This window comes from Equus caballus, chromosome 26, assembly GCF_041296265.1.
Source record: "Equus caballus isolate H_3958 breed thoroughbred chromosome 26, TB-T2T, whole genome shotgun sequence".
NCBI classification, from domain to species: Eukaryota; Metazoa; Chordata; class Mammalia; order Perissodactyla; family Equidae; genus Equus; species Equus caballus.
The window spans coordinates 34,910,757-34,932,211 of NC_091709.1; the positions used below are offsets into that span (position 1 = coordinate 34,910,757).

General features: G+C 38.5%; 1 protein-coding gene across 1 annotated transcript; it reads right to left on the reverse strand.

Moving 5' to 3' along the window:
- Positions 1 to 17,666: 17,666 nt before the first annotated feature.
- On the reverse strand, positions 17,667 to 18,563 carry LOC100064470 (keratin associated protein 11-1). The gene has a single exon (XM_001495373.4). The coding sequence runs from the start codon at positions 18,488 to 18,490 to the stop codon at positions 18,029 to 18,031; it is 462 nt and encodes a 153-aa protein (XP_001495423.2). The 5' UTR covers positions 18,491 to 18,563; the 3' UTR covers positions 17,667 to 18,028.
- Between the last annotated feature and the right edge of the window lie 2,892 nt (positions 18,564 to 21,455).

Sequence of the window (21,455 nt, forward strand, 5' to 3'; positions counted from 1 at the left end):
AATAACATCCCAAGTGCCAGGCACATGAGTGGAGAAGCTTTCAGATGATGAATAAAGAAAGACCCACGCCTAGTGTTTCAGTTATCTATCGCTGCATAACAAACCACCCAAGAGTCTGTGGCCTAAAACCAGAGCCACTTTGTTATGTTCATGTTTTTGTGGGTCAGAAATTCAGACAGAGCACTGGGAGGATGGCTTGACTCTGTTACACAATGTCTGGAGCCTCAGCTGGGAAGACTTGAATGGCTGGGAGTGACCCCAACAGCTGGATGGTGGAATCATCTGAAACTACTCCACTCGTGTGTCTGGCACTTGGGCCAGGATGACTTCAAGACTGATCTCAGCTCAGGCTATCAGTAGATCGCCTACAGATGACTTCTCCACTGCTCTTGGCTTTTCGCATCAAGGCAGCTAGGTTCTGAGAGGGAGCAATCCCAAGATGGAGTTTCCAGGGAGCAAGAGTTCCAAGAAAACCAGAGTGAAAGGGCAAGGTCTTTTATAAACTAGCCCCTGAAGTCACCTAGTGTCACTTCCTGCAGACTTTATTTGTCAAGGCAGTCACAAGCCTACCCAGAATCAAGAGGAGGGGATACAGACCCCAGCTCTCTGTGAGAAAAATGTCCAAGAATTTAGGGCAGTGTTTTAAAGTTGGAACTCCTACATACATCACCGTGAAATTTCATAGTGCCAAAGCTAAAGGGAAGATCTAAAATCTTCCAAAGAAAAAATTTTAAAAAGAACTTTGTACTTTGTAGGCACAAAGGAAAGAGAATCAGTCTGACAACAGATATTGCATCAGAAACAAAGGAAGCTAAAGACAGTGAAGGAAACTGTCTGTGTTGTGATAGAAAATTATTTTCAACCTAGTATTTGATACCTAGTCTAATATGTCAAGTATGAGATATAATAAAACATTTTCAGATGCACCCAAGCGTTCAGAAAGTTTATCCTCTACACACCATTAGAGATTGCCTTGAGAATGTGCTCCAAAAAAACAAAAGATTTAACCAAAGAGCAGGAAACATGGGATCAAATTATGGCTTCAACCCAGCAGGGAAGTGGAATCCTAGGATGACAGCCAAGCATCAGAATGAGAAACAGTTCAGTGTGAGCAGAAAGATAGAAGACAGAAAATAGGGAGTTCACGGGAAGGATACAACAAAAACCAGGCAACTCCACAAAATTTCTAGGAAAATGAGACACTAAAAATAATTAAGATATAATAAAGGCAAATAGAACAAGAAAAAAGGAAAATCATTGGAAAGTATAGGAGAAATAGAAAGCTATTTAAGAAAGGCAATATAATCATAGCTCTACAAAGGATCTGGAGAGTCTGAACAACTCAAAAATGGTGATTGATTTGCTGAACAATAGTTAGATAACAAAACGGGAAGAATATGTTGATGGGGAGCTATCAGAGAGTGGGTTGTATAAGAGAGCTAAATCTTCATCCATCGTAGTAGGAAGTCAACAGATAATCTTACATTTGAAAAATTAGAAATGCCAGCATATCATATTAATTAAGGATATAGCAGAAGCAATCTAAAATGATATAAGGTGGCTGCTTCTGGGGAATTAGATTGGGGAGGAGTAAGGAATAGAATTTTTGCATTATATTAAAAGTGACCCTCTACTATTTGTTTAATTGCATGTTTTAATTAGATAAAAATTTTAATGTTTTTATAATGCTAATTATCATATTTTAATGTTAAAGATCAGGAGACGACATAGAAAAGACTGATTATTACATTATTGAAAATTAGGAACCTCAAAACACAAATCTAGGGGGCCAGCCCGGTGGCACAGCAGTTAAGTTCACACGTTCCGCTTCCGTGGCCCAGGGTCTGCGGGTTTGGATTCCGGGTGCAGACATGGCACCGCTTGGCAAACCAGGCTGTGGGAGGCATCCCACATATAAAGTAGAGGAAGATGGGCACAGATGTTAGCTCAGGGCCAGTCTTCCTCAGCAAATAGAGGAGGATTGGCAGCAGATGTTAGCTCAGGGCTAATTTTCCTCAAAAAAGAAAAACCCCACAAATTTACTCTCATATATTTAAGAATTTAATATTTTACAAATGTGGAATTATAAGTCAATAAGAAGAAGTAGGTACTACTCAAATAATGGTGCTGAAAAAATTGGCTAACATTTAAAGGGAAAGAAAAGCCACTTTATACCATAAACCACATTAAATTATAAACCTATTTGAAGTTAAATATAAAATTTCAAACTGGCAAAAAACAGAAATTACTGAAGAGAATGACTTTTAAAACCCTTTCTATACATAAATCAATTGAAGAATCTCAAGCGTGAAGTTGGACTGAACCACATAAAAACCCTTAACTTGTATACATCAGAACATCTTAGCATTGCAAAGGGCAAACGACAAAGCAGAACAAATATTTGCACGTATAACATGCAAACATGTATAACAAAGGTTTAATATAGTTGATATAATTTTTGAAGTTCTTAAATATCAAAAGAGAATAAAATCAAATAGCCCAATAGGGAAATCTGAGTAAGAGGCAGAAAATGGTCCATCAAAAACTAAAACGCTGGCATTATCATTGCAGTGTTACATAAACTACTTATTGAGAACCTGAGATGTGCAAGGTACCTTCCAGGAAAGGTGAGGATTAACTCCTCTTTTGGAGGAGATTGTAACAGATCTGGCATTGCAAATTGTGTTTCTTGCAGAGTATTTTGTTTGTGCTTAAAAAAGACATGCCATCACTCTAGGATTGCTTATTTTGACTATTTGGCAATTATTTTCTTTTTAAAATAAGTTGTTAGAGAGTAAAGAACTAAATAGAAGAGTCTAGAAAGATGTATCATGGCCAGTGGGTATGTCTTCTTTTTCCTAGGTGGCAATCACTACAGTGAACAACTCTCTGTGCCCAGCAACTTTGATTTTAAAAGAAATAAAAATGTTACGCTTCTATTGTAAAGTGAACTTCCTAGCATATGAAGGCAGACGGACTTTTTTCCTTTTCTTTTCCACAGCACGTGATGTCATACACCTGTAGGAAGAGGAAGTCTACCAGAAAGCACTTACAACAGGGTTTTGGTCAGGCTGACAGCTTCATGAGTGAAAACGGTTGGACAGCAGCACCAAGAAACATGAAGGAGAATGTTTACATCATTCTCAACGACATCTATTTTGGAAGATTGGAGATATTGTTTTTATCTTCGGCTTATTCTATTCTTTGTGTCAACATATTTAACAGCTGGCTTTATTAAAATCTTCCTCTTGGGGCCCGTGTTGGTTAAGTTCTTGTGCTCTGCTTCAATGGCCCAGGGTTTGCAGGTTCAGATCCTAGGTGCAGACCTACACACCACTCATCAAGCCACACTGTGATGGCATCCCACATACAAAATAGAGGAAGATTGGCACAGATGTTAGCTCATGGCCAATCTTCCTCACCAAAAAATTAAATTAAAATTAAAACTTCCTCTTATATGTCTTAAACTGCTTTTCTAACTAAAATGTACTTTTTCATATTTCAGATGCTCACTTTTATTTCCCATATTTGAGGATTCCATGAAGAAATTGAGATTATTTTCTGGTCTTTCTTCCTTAAGTGCTTGCAGTCTTTGATGGTTCCTCATATTAACCTGCCTCTTTCCAGAGAGAAGATCCATAACGCTTTTTCCTGGCCTTCCTCAGAAGCTAACTTTTTCCAATCCCTTGGCTAATTTAGTTGCACTTTATTTTTCCCTCCTGTTACATCTTAAAACACAATATGTAAGTAAAGATTCAAAAATCAAAAACCCAAAGTTAAACTAAAGTAATGTCTTATTCTCGAGGTGTGTGAATAAGAACTCTACACTTTACTCCAATTAGGGATTCAACCTGGTTTTATTGTGGCTGACACAGGACAGGATAGACCTGGGCCGTGCCTCCTCCACCTGTTCACTGACCTCTCTTCTCCAGCCACCTGCCCTTCACTAGAAATGGGATAAAACTTGGACTATCATTATGAAAGCCATCATCACGAATAGCCAGACACCATTCACCACCTCTTCACCTCTGGCCAGCATCCCACTACATTTCAACAGGGGGGAAAAAAGGTCAAAAGAACTGTTAGTATTGGACAGAAGAGAAATCTATAAAATGAGAGTAAGTACAGCAATCCAATGTGTTCAGTTAGAGGGTTTGTAAAGTTAAAAATTGTGCATTCATACATACTTGGAAAAGCTCTTGGAAGTACATTGGTAGAAACAGAATGTTAGGTGAGTAAATCCAGAAGATTCTCCATCATTTAGCAAGACTTAGGGAAAGAGCCAAGACAAAGGAGCTACTGCATGTGAAGAAAATGTCATCTTTTGATGAAACGCAGTAAGGGCAACCTCCCATATTTAAAGTTATTGTAACAAGAAAAAGCACATGGATCTCCTGAGCCATGTTGCCTAGCTAGCTCTACCTTGGGAAAGGGACTGAAAAAAAAGTTGGAAACAGGTTTGTGAAGTAGGAAAGGGTGAGCATAAATCTGGATTGTAAGTAAAAATGGATTGCGATGAGTCAGCAAGTTTTGGAATTTGGGGGTAATCCACGTAAACAAAATAATCGTGAACACATACTGCCCCGTTTTCCACCCGGTATCATCTTTGTATGAAAAAACCCAAATAAGCTTTGTAAATTGACTTGGGTTGTGAATAATTTGGTGGCTTGTTGCCATAATTGTACTTTGTGGCCTTTAATGCCACCAGAGAGGAACAAGCCCACCAAAGGGATGGGGACAGAGACAAGAGAGAGGTTCTAGCCACCAGCGCAATTTGTTTGAGCTCACAGTGAGCACCCCATGAATCCCTAGAGTGCTAATGCAGTCTTGTGTTTTCCCAATAGAAGTTCAACGTCAAAGATTTGGCTTTTTGTCTGTATCCAGTTCAGAGAGAATTTTGTGACTGCTATAGCATTATTCTGTCTAACAATTAAGTTGCTAAGCCGTAATGCTTTTAAATGGTTTATACTTTACAATTAAATATAGTTCTATTTTACCAATTATACGTTAAGAAATGAGAAAATTTCTTCCCGGTTTCCAAAACTGTAAAAAGAAGTTAAATAATTCAGCTTTTTGGACAGAAATTAAACAGTGCTACTTCTTTATGTGGGATGTAGTTATGGTTGAAAAACAATTAAATTAAAAGAACCAAAGGCTAAAGTCTTCGTAGGTGGCCCTGGCAATTTGCCCGTTTAATTGGTTTATTGTCAGTGCTACCCTCGCCGCTATTTCAAGATTGCATATAAGGTAGAACCTTAGATGTAATGCCAGCCAAACAAATCAGCTTGGAATGGCCTAGGAAGGTATAGTGGGTTGAATAGTGGCCCCCAAAATATGTGTCCAACTCCTGGCCCACCAGTACCCATAAATGTGGACTTATGTAGAAATAGGGTCTTTGCAGATGTGATTAAATTAAGAATCTTGAGATTAGATAATCCTCAATTTAGCGTGGCCCTAAATCCAACGACACATATCCTTATAAAAGACAGAAAAGGAATAGACACAGAGACACAGGAGAAAGCCATGTGAAGATGGAGTCAGGGACCAGAGTGACGCTGCCTCAAGCTGAGGAACGCCAGCAGCCTCCAGAAGCTGAAAGAGGTGAGGAAATGTCCTTCCCGAGAGCTTTCCGAGGGAGTGTGGCCCCGCAACACTTTGATTCCAGACTTCTGGCCCTCACAACTGTGAGAGAACAAATTTCTGTTGTTTGAAGCCATCTAGCATACAGAGATTTTTTACAGCAGCCCCAGGAAACTAATACAGAAGGCAGCATGGAAATATAACATCTTAATGCCGCTTTGAAGAATGGGAGGAAATTCAGCAGGAAAAGGAAAAGGAACTAGCAAACAAATCTAAATATGAAAGCCCAAGGCATTCATAGATAACTTTCTACTTTGAATGAGCAGTCCTATTTGTACAAGCAAGTAGTCAGTAAAGACTGGAAAGATATTTGTGGCCTGATAAAGCCAGCCTAAGAAATACAGACTTTAGCGAGCAAAAATAATGCTCTAAATGTATGTTTTGTTTGAAAGTTTGCAAAAGCCTTTCACATATTATTTAAATTTCGCAGAAAACTTATGAAATAGACAGCAAGGATGCTATCATATGAATTTTATAGGAGGAAATTATTTCACCTCCAGATGATAAGTCACCTGCTGAAGGTTGCACAGCTCATGGATGGCTCTCAAAACGTGACTTTTTCACTCCAGATCTGATGTTCTGCCCATTACACCTTGATGGTTTTAATAAATGATTAGGAAGTAATAGTTTGATTATGAGATCACAATGTTGTAGCAAGAATATTAATTTGGATAAGAGGTTATAATTAGGAAAACCTATTAGCCAGTTATTATAACAGTCAGATATAATAAGGGCCCAGGTCAAGGTGGTGATACACAAGGGCACATGAGGGAAATACTGAGAAAGAGTCAACGTATGTTAAACAGTGTGTACCATGGCTGCCCAAATTATGTCATATTTTCTTAAATCCTTTCCCATTTTGAATTTTATATAACATTAATTTTATTCACGTCTGCTGAAATATATTATGCTTTTTCCTGCTTATCCATTTAGCACAATTTTTTAGGTCATTTGGAGTATCTTTTCTTCCCCCAAAGGACTAGCAATACTCCTAGCCTCATCCTTGCATCAATTAGTGCATGTAGGCTATATGAAATCTAACAGAAAGCTCCTAGGATTAAAATTGGCTGGATACACACATACACACACATACACATGGGTTCATGCACACACATGGACGTATTTGGGTGGATCACCTAAACATATTGTACTTATATGAGAAAAAAAAAACCTTGATGACACATACCACATATATTGAAAGAAACTGTAAAAAACTGTTATCGATCTGGCAGAGGGAGGGAGACAGTAGACTAAGAGTGAACCCTGAAAATGAAAAACCTAGTTTCCTATACAATAACTTCTTAAAATATTGAGACTGAATAGACCTTGAAAAGTCAAAAAAAATTTAGATAGCTAACATAGAAAGCCACATTTTAACAAAAATTATCCATATCCAATTGGGGATATATACCCTAATGAGTGGCTTTAGAGAGCATGTTTAAGGGGACTCTGGTCCTTCAAGGTATTCTAGAGGGGGAGATGTTTGGGACACATTCCAAGTTACATTCCACTATTAGAAAGTCACAGTGTATTTTAGCTTGTTAAAAGCTCAGATAAAATCTACAGTGAAGAAACCAGCTTAACTTTCATTCATCCACCGTTTTTCAAATTTATTTCACCTGGAATTTTTTTGAGGGCGAAGAAGAGAGGAGGGAGGAGTTCTTTCTTTCTGATAATCCATAGAACTGGAGCTCCCTATAATACTGTTCTAACATGTTGAATCAACATGCCCTCTGTGGAATAACTATTTCGAGCTTGCTTTAAAAAAAAAAAACAAAGTTTTTCTTTTAGCAACGGGCAGTCATCGGGTTTGTTATACGAAGCAATTCAAATAAATGATGAGATGTGCCAATCATGTCAACTGAACTGGAGTCATTACTTTTACCAAGAAATACAAAAATATGCACAGAAACTAAGAAAGCAAAAAAGATAAAAAGAGAAGAGAAAATGCTGATTTTTTTAAATATTTGGGAAAATAGTTTTATCTTTCATTATTATACAAACTGTGTTCTGGGGGAATATCATCTTGATTCTTGGCACTGAAGCACAAAGATATATGAAACAATATTTCAGAAATCTAGATTTCAAGGTATAAGCAAAGAAAAGTGTGAAGATCAGGATCTACTTGCAGACTTTTCAAGAAGCATTGATTTCAGAAGAAAGTTCCACAGCCAGTAGACACAACTGTAGCCATGGTCTCTGATCCATAACTTCCAGAGCCAAAGCCACAGACCTCAGAAGTTGAGCTTCCAAACTCAAAACCAATGGAAGACACTGTGCCCACATCTTCTCCTACAGCAGAACCCCAAGGCCCAGGCTCCCCATGGGTTATAGGTCCCTTAAGACTCCAGAAGCAAGTTCCCAGAGAAAGAATTGTTGCTCTCTGCTAGGAGAGAAAGATAAGATGTGAAGGGGAAGAATGAATTCCTGGAGTTTAATGTCACCTTCTGCCTAGGGACATCTATATCCTTTCTCTCATTAAAAAATGTGACCTCACCTAAGGCCTTCCTTCTCCACATGCATACCAATTGTTTGGAAAATCCTTTTTTCGAGTCTTAATGTTTCCTGGCTTATTAAGAAATTTACTTACTTTGCAGAGGAATTAAATCACTTTCAACAAATCATGTAAAATATGTAGTATATTTTTAAAGTCAATAGGTAGTACTAGGCTATTAAACTCACGCACCTTTGATATTTATCAAGGGACTACTCTTTGTTTTATGACTTTATTAGTTTGCTCCTTCTGTGTGTATCACTGCCAAGCCAATGTCAATGTAGTATTTTATATTATCCACAGTATCCGAAACATACCAATGATTTGTGAGAGAAATCATGCAAATTTTTTTCTAGATATGGCAAATGATCAATAGAAATATATAGAACTTGGTCATGAGACAATCTCCACATAAATCTCAATGAGTTTAATCAAACCCATCCATTTATCCACAGAAAAATCCATGTTGGAATAACACAGCCTATACATGAAGATCTAAATGCCACATGATCATAGCCACCTAGATGGTCTGCCAATGTCTCAAACGTAATATTCTCTACATGAAAATCATGACCTGTAGTCCACATCATTTATCCTTCTACTATATTCCCTCTCATGGGTAAGGACATCACTATCTACCCAATCTTCCAGAATAGACATCGCAAAGTCATCTTTGAGCACCAATTATTTTGGAGCTCACCTCAAGCATCCAGCATCCCTGGTTACTCTGGTTATCAGGGAAAGAGAATTCTTTTAATCCTTCCAGGGTCTTTATTCCTTAGACTAAAAGGTTAAGTAATTAGAATCTTCGTAAGAGAGAGAAACTGTCTAATTACTATCAGATGTTCAATAAATATTAAGGGGATGAATGAATGATTAACTGAACAATTGGTTTAAACTACAAAGACATTCTAGTGTCCCCTGATTTTAAGTGTGTAAATGACACTTCAGAGTTTCCGGAAACTCCCTTTTCAACATGTCTCCTGAAGCCATCTTATGCATTTCTTCTCAGGGAGATACGCAAAGTTAGGGCATAAAATAAGAAAACAAAAGCATCAAATGAGAAATAAAAGAAGGAAAAGAGTAGAAGGAGGATAGAATCATAATTCCAAAGTATTGATTTTCCCCATGACCTTGAAGAGACCAGTCAACAGCTTTGAAAAATCACCCACTTGCTGGGTTCTGCACAGAAATGAGTGCTCTAGGGAAAAAAAAAGAAGAATCAGAAAACTATTCTAAAATGCCAAAGGTTTTTGGTTGTTTTGCAATGGGTTTATTTGGTATTCGAATGTCACATCTCGCTTTGAAAGGCCCAAACTACCCATCAAAATATTACACAGCTCAGTCAGCACTATTTGCTCATAAACGTAGTTTTCCTTTTCAATTACCATTCTGCCAGAGATATGGGCAGCCTCGAATAATTTCATTGAGAGCCACTCATATAAAGCATGGCCTTGACATGTTAATTTAGCAGTGCATATGGAACACTGGAAGTTGGCAGCTTTAAATTTGAATCAGAGAAGAATTTGATCAGCCAGGCCGTCTGACCCTTCATATTACAGAATGTAGAAGATGAAACAATTTAGTGATTCATCAAAATTATGCTGTACTGACTCTTGTGCGAGTCATATGGCTATTTCTACTTTTCTTTTTAAGATTCATGCAACTGTCTTGGTCTTTTCACCCTTATCTTATATTAGAAAAAGAGTGGAATCCATCTTGCAGGCTGGTTTCTCTGAGTCATCCTAGCACTGCTTTTCATCAGTGTTTTCCAAAATATTTTGCACAGAATGATAGCTCCAGTAGATGCTCCAAGATAAAAGGGTTTCATAGTTTTAAAAAAAAGATAGATAGATAGATAGAAATAGATGATAGATAAATACATTGATAGATACATAGATATAGATGATAGATACATAGATAGATACATAGAAATAGATGATAGATAGATACATAGATGGGTGAGAGATAGACGAACATCTGAATAGTATGTCTCTCTAGCAGAGATTCACAGTACATAGTAGCAATATTAAAAATCTAAGAGGAGTGAGGAAGCTAATCATGTTAAATTAATTGTATCTGAGCTTCTCAAACATTTGCCTTACAGAACTCTTTTTTTCTATACCAAAATTAATGTAGCATCAAACAAGACTTCTGCAGAATTTTACAGATAAAATGCAGGAGCCCAGTTACATTCAAACGTCAGATAAACAACAAATCTTTAGTATAAGCATATCCAAAATACTTGCCCCAAGTGGAACATATCTATACAAAAAAGTACATATTTAAAGAGATGAAGGCTAGCAGTGGTGAGAATTAGACACATCAGAGGTTGAGGAGAGTAGTGAAGATGTCCTGAGGTGAGAAAGAGAACAAGCAATTGATTGTGAAATAGAAAGTAGCAGAACCTTCCAGTAGAACCGCCAACCAGTTTGCAGGTGGTCAGTTGTAAGGCAGCTTAGCCTCGCTGCACCATCGTTTGCCCCGAGGGCTGTTGGGGGTCATATCAAACAGGACAGTACAGACATCATGGTCAGTCAGGCCTCTGGGGTTAGACCGCAGGCTAAGTCCTCTAGAGTAAAGAGGAGTTCCATAAGGGTATTCTGCCTAGGGTTGCCAGATTTGGCAAATACAACTATATGGTTCCCAGGTACATTTGAATTTCAGATAAACTACATATCATTTTTTGCTGAATGAAAAAGGTAGATGAGGAGGCCCTTGTCAAAGAACATAGAATCTAACAGGGGCGACATAGCATATGATACTCCTGGACAGACTACTTACGGAAGAACTCATCAAATGAGAATGAACAAGGAGCCACAAAATCTGAACAGTGTTGGCTACACATTTATATAAAAAACACTCAGAGCCATTTAGTGGGTCCACCACTGATTCTGCTTATTGGACAAGCGAGTCACGCCCTTTCTATTTTCTCATTCATTAAATAAGAGAGTTGTATAAATTAATCTCTAGAGTCTCTTCCACCACTAACATCTTATAAAAAGATATTGTTACACAATGAAAATAGGGGCCAGAATGGAGGACTAGATTATTTAAGATGATATTATGTGGCTTATGCTTACTGGAGGGAAATATAACATTGTGTGCCTAAGTTTCATTATGGAGTATTGTTTGGTCAATTTCCCATTTTATTTTAAGTTAGAAATATCAAAATTATTCCCAATCAGTGTAGCCATTACCAGAATTAGCTCCTTTTAAATGAGTACTAATTATTTATATGTCAATTCTCACCTAAAAGTATTTTCCTTGGGCTTAAAAACAACGCCTCCTAGAAAGATAGATCCTTGAATGCTATGAGCAATCTCTGAATATATTAGATTAGTGCCCAAATGGATCCTTTCCCATATGTTCTGTTTCCTAAAGCAGGGATCCTTTGGTGAACAGATGAAAATAGAAATCCAATTCAGAGCATCCACCACTTTCAGAGTGCCTATGATGAGTCAGACTTTTACATTACGCTCTTTCATCCTTAGAACCACATTATGAAGTGTTGAAGACACAGGCTCCTTGTTCGCCAAACCCATTTTTTCTTCCTCCTTCGCCTGCATCTAGACCATGCGAACCAATCCCCTGCACTTCAGTGTGGCCATATGATGGGAAACTTGCCAATGGAACCGGAGCGGAAGTGACATGTGCCATTTCCAAGGCTGGTTCACAAAAACTTCCCACATGTAACTCCTTGCCCTCTGCAGCCACACTGGAGGCCATGTGTTGAAACTAGAAGAGACGCAAGATAGAAAGTGCCTCTGTACCCAAATAATCTCTTGGAGAAGGGCTACCCACCACTCTGGAACACCCACTCAAGACGGGATATGAGCAGGAAACAAACTCCTATTGTGTTAAGCTACTGGGACTATGCAGTTTATCTTTTATAGCAATGAGCATCCCCTTAATACTTGAAGTTAGCATTATTATCCCTGTTTTACACATGAGGGAACAGAGGCTCTGAGAGATCAAACAACTTAACCTCCTGTCAATGTGGTAGAACTAATTCAATGCCCCACCTGAGTCCAAGGCCTGTGACCTTTCCAAAACAAAGCTGCCTCTCTGCCAACATTTCTGATGCCCAGAAGAACATCACATATGCTTTTCAGATCATTTGCAGGCTTTTCTTTAAAAAAAAAAAAAAAAACATTTTCCAAACTCTTTCCATTATCGTTTGCAAAAGTAAGGGAAGAGTCAATGAATTAATATCTTGGCAAGAGCTCTTAGGGAGATTGAGTTCTTTCCTCATTTTAATCAAATCAATTTGAAAATGAATGCAACCCTTAATCCTGGGATTTATAACTGTAATTTTTGTCCAAGGACTAAGTTTTAAGGTAAAATCACTTCACTTCCTAGTGAGTTTCATTTCCATATTTCATCATTTGCCTTGGAAAAAAGAAGGATGCACAGATTATTGAGTGCATTATTTCTTAACGTGATTTCTGGTCTCTCAGCAACCTTTTTATAAATATGTAGTTGCATGAATCTGATCAGTAGAAAGATACAGTAATAAAGAGCATGACTACACCGGAGTTTACCAAGTCTGCTTTCTTTACCAGAGGAATTCTCAGAAAATATAGTATGAGCACAATAGAGTTGCTCTTGCAATTAACCCCATTAAGCTCCTCAAGTCCAAATCCATAAAAGGGAATATGTTCCAATACCTACCTATACAAAGGAATTTCAATACAAAGCCCAGAACAGTTTGGTTACAACTTTCCTATTAGAAAATTACCCTAATCTTTTCTTTAAGAACTATTTTTTTTCTTTAGGATTTATACCTACATCTATTTCTTCCAGTAGATTGTAAGGTGCATGCAGTGGTTAATGTTATGTGTCAACTTGACCAGGCCACAGTTCTCAGATATTTTGTCAAACATTATCTGGATGTTTCTGGATGTGAGGGTGTTTTGGATGAGATTAACATTTAAATTGGTGAACTTTGAGTAAAGCAGTTTGCCCTCCATAATGTAGGTGGGCCTCATACAATCAGTTGAAGGCCTGAATAGAACAAAAGACTGACCTCTCTAAAGCAAGAGGGAATTCTGCCAGCAGACAGCCTCCAAACTTAAACTGCAGTGTCAGGTTTTCCCTGGGTCTCCAGCCTGATGGCCTACCCTGTGGATTCTGGACTTGCCAACCTCCAAAATCATATGAGCCAATTCCTTAAAATAAACGAATCTCTCTCTCTCTCTCTATGCGCACACACACACACACACACATCCAATTGTTCAATTTCTCTAGAGAACCCTGACTAATATAGTACATCAATTATTAATTAGACTTTCAATTATAGAAATGACTAATACAGCTAGATCTGATAGTGCTGTGCAGAAAAGAAAGAGAAACACTGAGATCGTTTAGGAGCTTATTGCAAAAGTCTAGTATAAGGTAGTATAAGGTAATGATTTCTCATAGTAGGTAGGGAAAAAGACAGAAAGAATTGTTACATTACTGAAAAATTAAACGCGTGAAGTTAGGGAGAACAGGAGTAAAAAGTGATGACACAATTTCAATCCAAAGTGACTTGGAAGATGGTAGAAGCATTAACCAAGAGGTAAAAATCAGTTTTATGACAAGTTTTAGCAAAAGAATATTTCATTTTAGTGAAAGAGTCTTCTCTGCCATTATGGAATTGAGGAATTCCTAAGAAAACTTGCATTAAAATGCTTAATGGAGGGAAAATGCTTAATGGAGCCCCTTAATTGGGGCTAAACTTTTAGCCCCAAAATAATGAAGTCATTTTTCATGAAGAAATTTCAGTAGTAAGCTGGTTTATGACAGTAAGTATTGGCTATGAAACCTACACATCTCTAAACAAATCCTACCTTTGACCACACCCAGTTCTTGCTCAAGAGTAATCACCTGTCTTTCTTACAGGTCCTAGCATTGTCATTAACATAATTCTTACATATTATCATCTCTTTTATTATCCATTTTTATAGTAAAGCATAGAACAACCTACATAAAGCAATTATGTTTGTTTATAATAGCTTTTTGCCTGTGTTAATGGGAACTGGCTCTTGATCGTAATTATTTTGTAATCTGAAGTGTGCGACACAAATCATATCCCTGACTAATAAGCTATATTATCACCAATTTGAGTTTTGAAAATTTCTTTGAATTTTATTATAAGACATCTTTCTGGAAAAGCCCATCAGGCAGTTAAATATAGAAAAGTAAAGTATCTGAAAGAAGTTGGAGTTAGAGATCCTAATCAATAAAGACCTCAGATTCATAAAGGCTAGCACAAAGCACTTCAGATATGGAGGCATTTATAAATCCCTAAGTGCAAGTTGGAGTGTCCTAAAAATCTACAGAGATCAAGTAGATATTTACCGAGGCAAAGGTCAAATTGCACAGCCCACCTTCTCTGAAGACAGAGAGCAATTTGAGAGGGAACTGGTGTGGGTCTGTATCCCAATATGTCAACCATTCCTACTTGCCATTCAACCAATTATCAGCACATTCCCTTGAGTCTTACAGGCTTTATTTCTACCAGATTTAAAGTCAAATATTCCAGAGGCTGCTTGTAGTTTCAATTTTTATCATTGTTGTATTATAAATAGATTCATATAAGACAAAGAGTAGAAAAATCTTCCTTTTTCAGAGACCTTACGTGGTATTGCACCTTGGTAAGCGCTTATAAGCATTTATCAGCGAAAAGCACATGGAAGCCCTAAGGGGAAGCTATAGAAGAAAATATAAAAGGTCTAGAGAAATTGTTCTCCCTAACTAAGCTATGAGCTTCATAAGGGCAAGAATCATACTGGCTTTGTTTACCACCACATAACTAGCACCTAACATAGAAGCTGGAACATCAGAGGTACTGTAGTGTTTGTGGAAGGAAGGAAGGGTTTTGATTTGGTTTTGAGCCAAATATGATAATGTCCCAGAGACAATGGCCAAGGAACTTCTCAATGCCTAAAATTCCATTTTAAGTTGTTTTCATCACTAGAGTATAAATGTCCTCTATGTCCCCAAACTTTCAGTAAAGTCTGTTAGACACACAAATGGCTTGTGTAAGTGGATTTTGTAGAAATCAACAGAAGGAAGTGATGCCGAGATGTCTGAATCATTATAGTCTGCACAGAAACAGACTATAGATTTAGAAGAAAATCCATAAAATGAGCTAATTCTTTTAAAGTAAACATTTAAAGCCAGAGAAGTTTAGGAATAAAAAACTAAGTCATCTTCCCCCAAACTCTCCACTCTCAGGTTCCTCAGAGATGCTAGGAGCAGCCAGGACTCTCACGAAACAGGAAGAGGAGATGGAGAAAGTCAATTTCACATTTTTTGTTTTTGTTTCTGTTTGGGGTTTTTGGGGGGGGGGTTGGTTTTTTGGTCAGGAAGATTGTTCCTGAGCTAATATCTGTGCCAGTCTTCCTCTATTTTGTATGTGGGACACCACCACAGCATGGCTTGATGAGCGGTGTGTAGGTCTGCACCCAGGATCCGAACCCATGCATTCCGGGCCACCAAAGCAGAGTACGCAAACTTAACCACTACACCACCAGGTCAGCCTGCCAATTTCCCTTTAATATCAAATGGCAGGATGCCCCAGCTGATACCTGGGATACACACATACTATCTCAGTTTATTCCTGAAAACAGATGCATAAGATGCTATCATTATCTCTACTTCACAGGTGAGCTAAGGTTTAAGGAGTTTAACAAACCTGCAGCCAAGCGGCAGAACCAGGATTTGAACCAAAGGACCTCAAACTGCTTCCCCACGGCTAGAGGATATTACATACAAGATGCATTTCTAAGCCCTAGACCAAGAAGAGAAGGAAATATCACTGCTCCAGCTTTGGAAAGACTGTCCTCAAAGACAAACTTTGAAACTTTACAATTTATTATGAAATAAACAAAGAATGGAGTGAATTTTCAAAGTTCAAGAACAAATAGAAGAGCTGTAATAGCAAAAGAGATGATTCCCCAAACAGAAATAAAAGCAGGGAAATAGGCTGGCAGGATAGCTACCACATCCTTGACTGTTCACACCGTCGCAATAAATAGCTCAAGCAGAAGTTCATTCATATCAGCCCATAAAACCAATGTTGTTGTATATTACTAATATATATCTTATATATTAGAGATTATTAGCCATCTAAATAAAAAGAAAGAAAAATCATCTCTGTCCTAACAATATTTATTGAAACCTAGAAAGCTGAAGAATATAAAACAAACAAGAACACATTTAAAAAAATAATTTGTTAACCTCCGAAAAACTTCGAATTTTCCAAATCATATGTGACATGACTGAAATTAACAATAAGTGAGAGTTCTATAAACGACAGCTTTGAAGGGACCATTTAGGATTCCCCTAGTGATTTATATTTTAGAATAAACCAGAGCATTTGTGAAAGCCAGAGTATTACTTTAAAAAACAAGGGACATGGAACTAATGTATAATAAAAGCCACGCCTAGCTTTAATGAGCTATTACTGTGAGTCATACATACTAACATTTCTTTGATTCTTTTATTCCAAGAGTAGAGTCAGCAATATGAGAAACTGAAAATGCTCTATCTATTTAGAAACCATGTATACATTTTTCCTCTCTAAAAACCATTAGGGAAATAAAAAAACCATTTGTGGTAACATCAATGATCAGATTCTCTAAGAGGCACTTAGTACCTCTATCATGAGAAAAGGCACTCATTGCTCATGGCCCACACACCTTGGATGTCTCCATTTTCTGTAAAAATCTTCCTCTCCTCTTTCTCCTTGAACAACTCAGAAAAGGAAATATAGAGACGTATTTCTGAACGTAACAGAGGATAAGGACAAAAGCAAACCAATTGGTGGCCAGTTCTCACTTTCTAAAAACAGCAAAAGGAGTTTGCAGGTCGACCAGCAGTCCAGATGGTTGATTTGATCAGTGGGTGGGTTCCAGTGCAGAGCAAGCACTAAATAAAGCTCTAAGTGTTAAAATAAACCAACACGTTTTCGAAGCTTGTGTTTAAGTCTCTACTGCCAAGATTTGTCAAATCTCCAGAGACTTAATTTACTCAGAGCACGTTTGGGGGTCCACCAATCTGCTGCAGCAAGTGAAGGGAATACAAAGCTGGGATCACCCCTTAGATGCCATGAATCTCAGGGCCTGGAAACCAACTTCCCCATCCTTCCTCCTTCTCCCTCCATCCCGTCTAATCATGGAGGGATCTTTTGCAAAGTTTTCCACTGTGGCCTTCTGATGAAGTAAGACTCTGAGCTCTATCTGACTCTGCGGTCCCCTTCGCTGTACCATTTCCCAAACTACTTGGTTTCCAGGTAACTTTCTTTTCCCTACAAGGATATTATTCTGTAAGCCCATAAAAACTGGGGAAAATATAGAAGACAAGTCACTCTACTTCACTACATGTCCGAAGACTCTCTAACCAAGTATAGTATAAGGTAATCCCTTGCTTGTCATGAAACACAATGACTGAACCCAGAGAAGAAAATCAGACCCTGATCACCAAAGGATGATTCATAGACAGCAAAAACCCTCGCAAATAAAGAACTCTATGGAGACATACATTTGCAATGCCACAATGCAGCTTTATTGAGAAATACAGAGTGAGACACGTTCCCTTTTCCAGAGGCACAAAAGCAGGAGCCAGGAGACAAAGCAGCAAAGCCAAAACAAGCCAAAACCATCAGAGACTGAGGCGTTGGTGGTAAAGTGTCTGGGAACATCCAGAGGCATACATGATTGGTGCTGGCCAGAAAAATCTTAGATTGCCAAAGGTAGCTTATTCAGGGCTAGCAGCTAGCAATCAGGCAGTCAGAACAGGGGTCAGCAATGAAGAGTTCTTCAGGTACAGGCAGCATGTTGGAAGATCCTGGAAACATAGCTGGCAGGTCATGGAGTCTTGGTTCGCTCGCTGGTTCCTACACATCTAGCAAATTCTTCGGCAGCTGGACACGCAGGACTGCTGGTACGTCCTGGAGACCCCGCAGGCTGGTTGGCAGACAGTGGAGACTCCTCCCACTGGTTGGCACACAGTAGAGATGCTGCCCAGAGGCTGACAGCCACTAGAGATGAAAGTAAGTGGCTGCCTGCAGGTAGTTGAGCAAGGATTAGAGACACAGGTCGTTTGTCGAGAGCAGGTCACCTGGCCCGGTCTAGAGACGCAGGACGTTTGCTGGTAACAGCTTGGCTGGCAAACAGGGGGCTCACAACAAGTCTCCTGACAGTGGTCCAGGAGCCAGGAGCCAGTTTGGAAGGAACTGGGCAAGTAGATGCCACTCAGGCAGTCGGTATCATGGGTAGAAGGTACGGAAACTTGGGCCACTGGGACCGTGCATCGTCCTCCAATTGGCCTGGAAGAGCAGTGCCTTGTGGAGCAGTTGTAGGACATGGTGCCAGACAGAGAGCTGTGGGTAACTTGCTGAAGCTAGCTCCTGAATTGTGAATGTCAGTTCAGGCTGCCGAGCTTTTATATATACTTGCTGGTGGGTGGGGTTCCCACCCTCATCTTCCTGGCTTCTTTGGCTCAGACCAGCTTGCCTTAGAACATCTTGTGAATCTCCAGGTTAATAGTCTCTTGAGAGGCCTTCATCCTCATAAAGAGAAGTTTAGTAGTTTGGTAACTAAATCATAAGGCTTCTATACTGTCCTTGGTCCCAGGATTAAGAAGGTTGGTTGAAGCTTCAAAGCTGTTGGTCATCCCAGCCCACACTTCATCCCTCATTAATCTTGCTTGGACACAATGTGTGTCGATCTGACAGTAACACAAATCATGCCACCATCCTACCATCACATACTCTCTCCCTTCTAACCAGCACTAATTACAAACCCGCGCTCTGTTTGCGTTGTTGTTGGTACTTAATATGTTTTAAGCATAACTTAATCAGTCACTCTTCCATAGCTAACGGGGCTTCTAATGGATAAGGAAAATTCTTGAATATGCTTCAAGATGACAATGAAAAAACCTGTCAGGACAAAGGACAGAAAGATATATATCCAGAGTACGAGCTGGCTCAGAAAATTAATCAAGTGACCGGAGCAAGATGCCTGCAAGAAGGTTAGAGGGCAATGGCACTCATCTTTTATGTTCAAGAAGCAATGCAAATTAGAAGCTAATTAAGTGGGACTGCATCTGTAGCCAAGCCCCTTTCTAAATAAATTGGATGAGTTTTATTGCTAAAATTTTTAATCTAATAACAATGGATAAGAATAACTCATAAGATTCATTAATATGCCAGTGGAACAGGCTTAGATAATTTTTAAGATTATTATAACATTAATTTGAAAAGGTATAGTGTCTTTCTCCTAAGATGCTCGATATATGCAAAAGATATTTATTTTCACACAAACACTTATAGATCACATGCATTTTTATTGTGGAACAACCAAAGGCTCTTCAAGGTCATTGTCTCCATCAGGGATAAGGCGAGGAGAGGGCCGGGGGAAGCAAGCACTTATCAACGTTTGGTAAGGAATGGATGTGTGAACAGTGTGCTATAATATTTAATTATTCTTTTTATTCTTGGGGAAACCATATAAGAATATCATTCTCTTTTATTTAATCTCACTACAATATAGTCAATTCTGAACACCAAAATGACTGATCCTTTTGGTCCACCTGTTCACAACCATTTCAACTCTGGTAAAATATGTCACTTCGACATAGCTTAAGTGATCGGTAATATTTCTACATCAAAACAGCTGTAAGATCTGACTCATTTGGTAAACTGGCTTCCATGGGGTAGGAGAGGGGACAACAGTGAATTTCCACATGTCTGAGGGCTACAGGAAGACTATATTTTAAACATCCACAAGACAAACAGCGTTATGTTAGAACTCATCAGAAGTCTCTTTGCAAAGGGCTTCATTCATCTCTTTTCATTCCACTAAAGCCATGTTGGGAGCTCCCCAAGTCTCTAATTGGAGGCTAATAACACACCCAAACAGATGATGCTGTGCTGTGGGCTGTATCATAATTCCCAGGGAGCAGACCGTCTCTCCCTCTGTGAATCGCAATGTGTTCTCAGGTATAGGGAGAAGTTAACGAGATGACTACTTTCCACGATGTGGTAACTATGTTCTTCCCATCATGGGGAATGTCCTAGTTGATGTTTGAAGATTAGAGTCCCTGGTAACAGGAGCTAGCTTGGTTGTTTTAAAATGAATGAGTAGTTTACTGGCTTCTACCAGCTATGGATTCATAGGCTGCTGTGGAAAAGTACTTAGTCACGTAAATTGATCAAGCAATGGGAGCAAAAAAGTGAAGTCAATAGTAAAGTTATACAGAAGTTTTCAGCACCCATTGCCAAATTTCTGATATGGCAGAGACTTTTATAAATCATTACCCTGTTTTGCTTCCTCCTTTCCACTGAAAGTTGAAAATTACAGTAAAAGGATCCTAGAAAATATCTTCCATCAGCTTCAGGAGAAAAGGAGATGAACATTTTTGAGCACACAACTCTCTCCCAGGCACTGAGTTAGAGGCTTTACACATACCATCGCATCGAATGCTTCCAGCAACCTGTGGAGTAGGTATCATGTCACATGAAGGAGCTGAAGTTTGGGAAGGTTGAAGAGCTGGCCGAGGTCATGCAGTCTATATTTGACTAAATTGAGATTCGAATAAAACAGAGCCATGAGCTGTCAACCTGCATTGGGGATATTTAAATATAATGAGACGCCTTCATTAAAGTTCAAGCAAAAATTTATAAAAATGAATGAATCAATCAATATTCCATTGGTGACACTACAAAAGATGTAGTCTACATTTCTCTTCCTGTTTCATCAATTGATTAACACAACAAAAATAAAAAAAATTAAAATAGTAAGTTATAAGCTCTGCTATGCTTATACTTCATGTGTTTTTTTCATTCTATATATCTTTGACAATTTTTACTTCATTATAATAAAATACAAAATCACCACAAACAAAGCAGGAAGAGATGGAGAGCCGTCAATAGCTTGAAGCTATGATTTGAAATTACAATTATTTGTAATGGCGATGCATGCAACTAATTGTTAGAGAACAGCAGAGAAGTGAATTGGTTTTTCAAGTCTAGGTTGCAAGATCTTTCTGAAAAAGCAGGATTCACAAACTCCAAAATCACTTTAAAATTATCTTTTACAAATGGTCTTCTTCCAGATACAAAGTAAGCCAAACCAATAGTTTCCTTAAGTATGGGCTTGTGCCGCATAGCAATGTTTCCATCAGTGATGGACAGCATATACAACAGTGGTCTCATAAGATCCGATCTATATAGCCTAGGTGTGTAGTAGGCTCTACCATCTAGGTTTGTATAAGTACACTCTATCATGTTTACACAATGACAAAATCGCCTAATGATGCATTTCTCAGA

Bases quoted from the DNA above. Each gene is read 5' to 3' on its own strand.
- LOC100064470 (XM_001495373.4), bottom strand. From the start codon at position 18,490: ATGTCCTACAACTGCTCCACAAGGCACTGCTCTTCCAGGCCAATTGGA.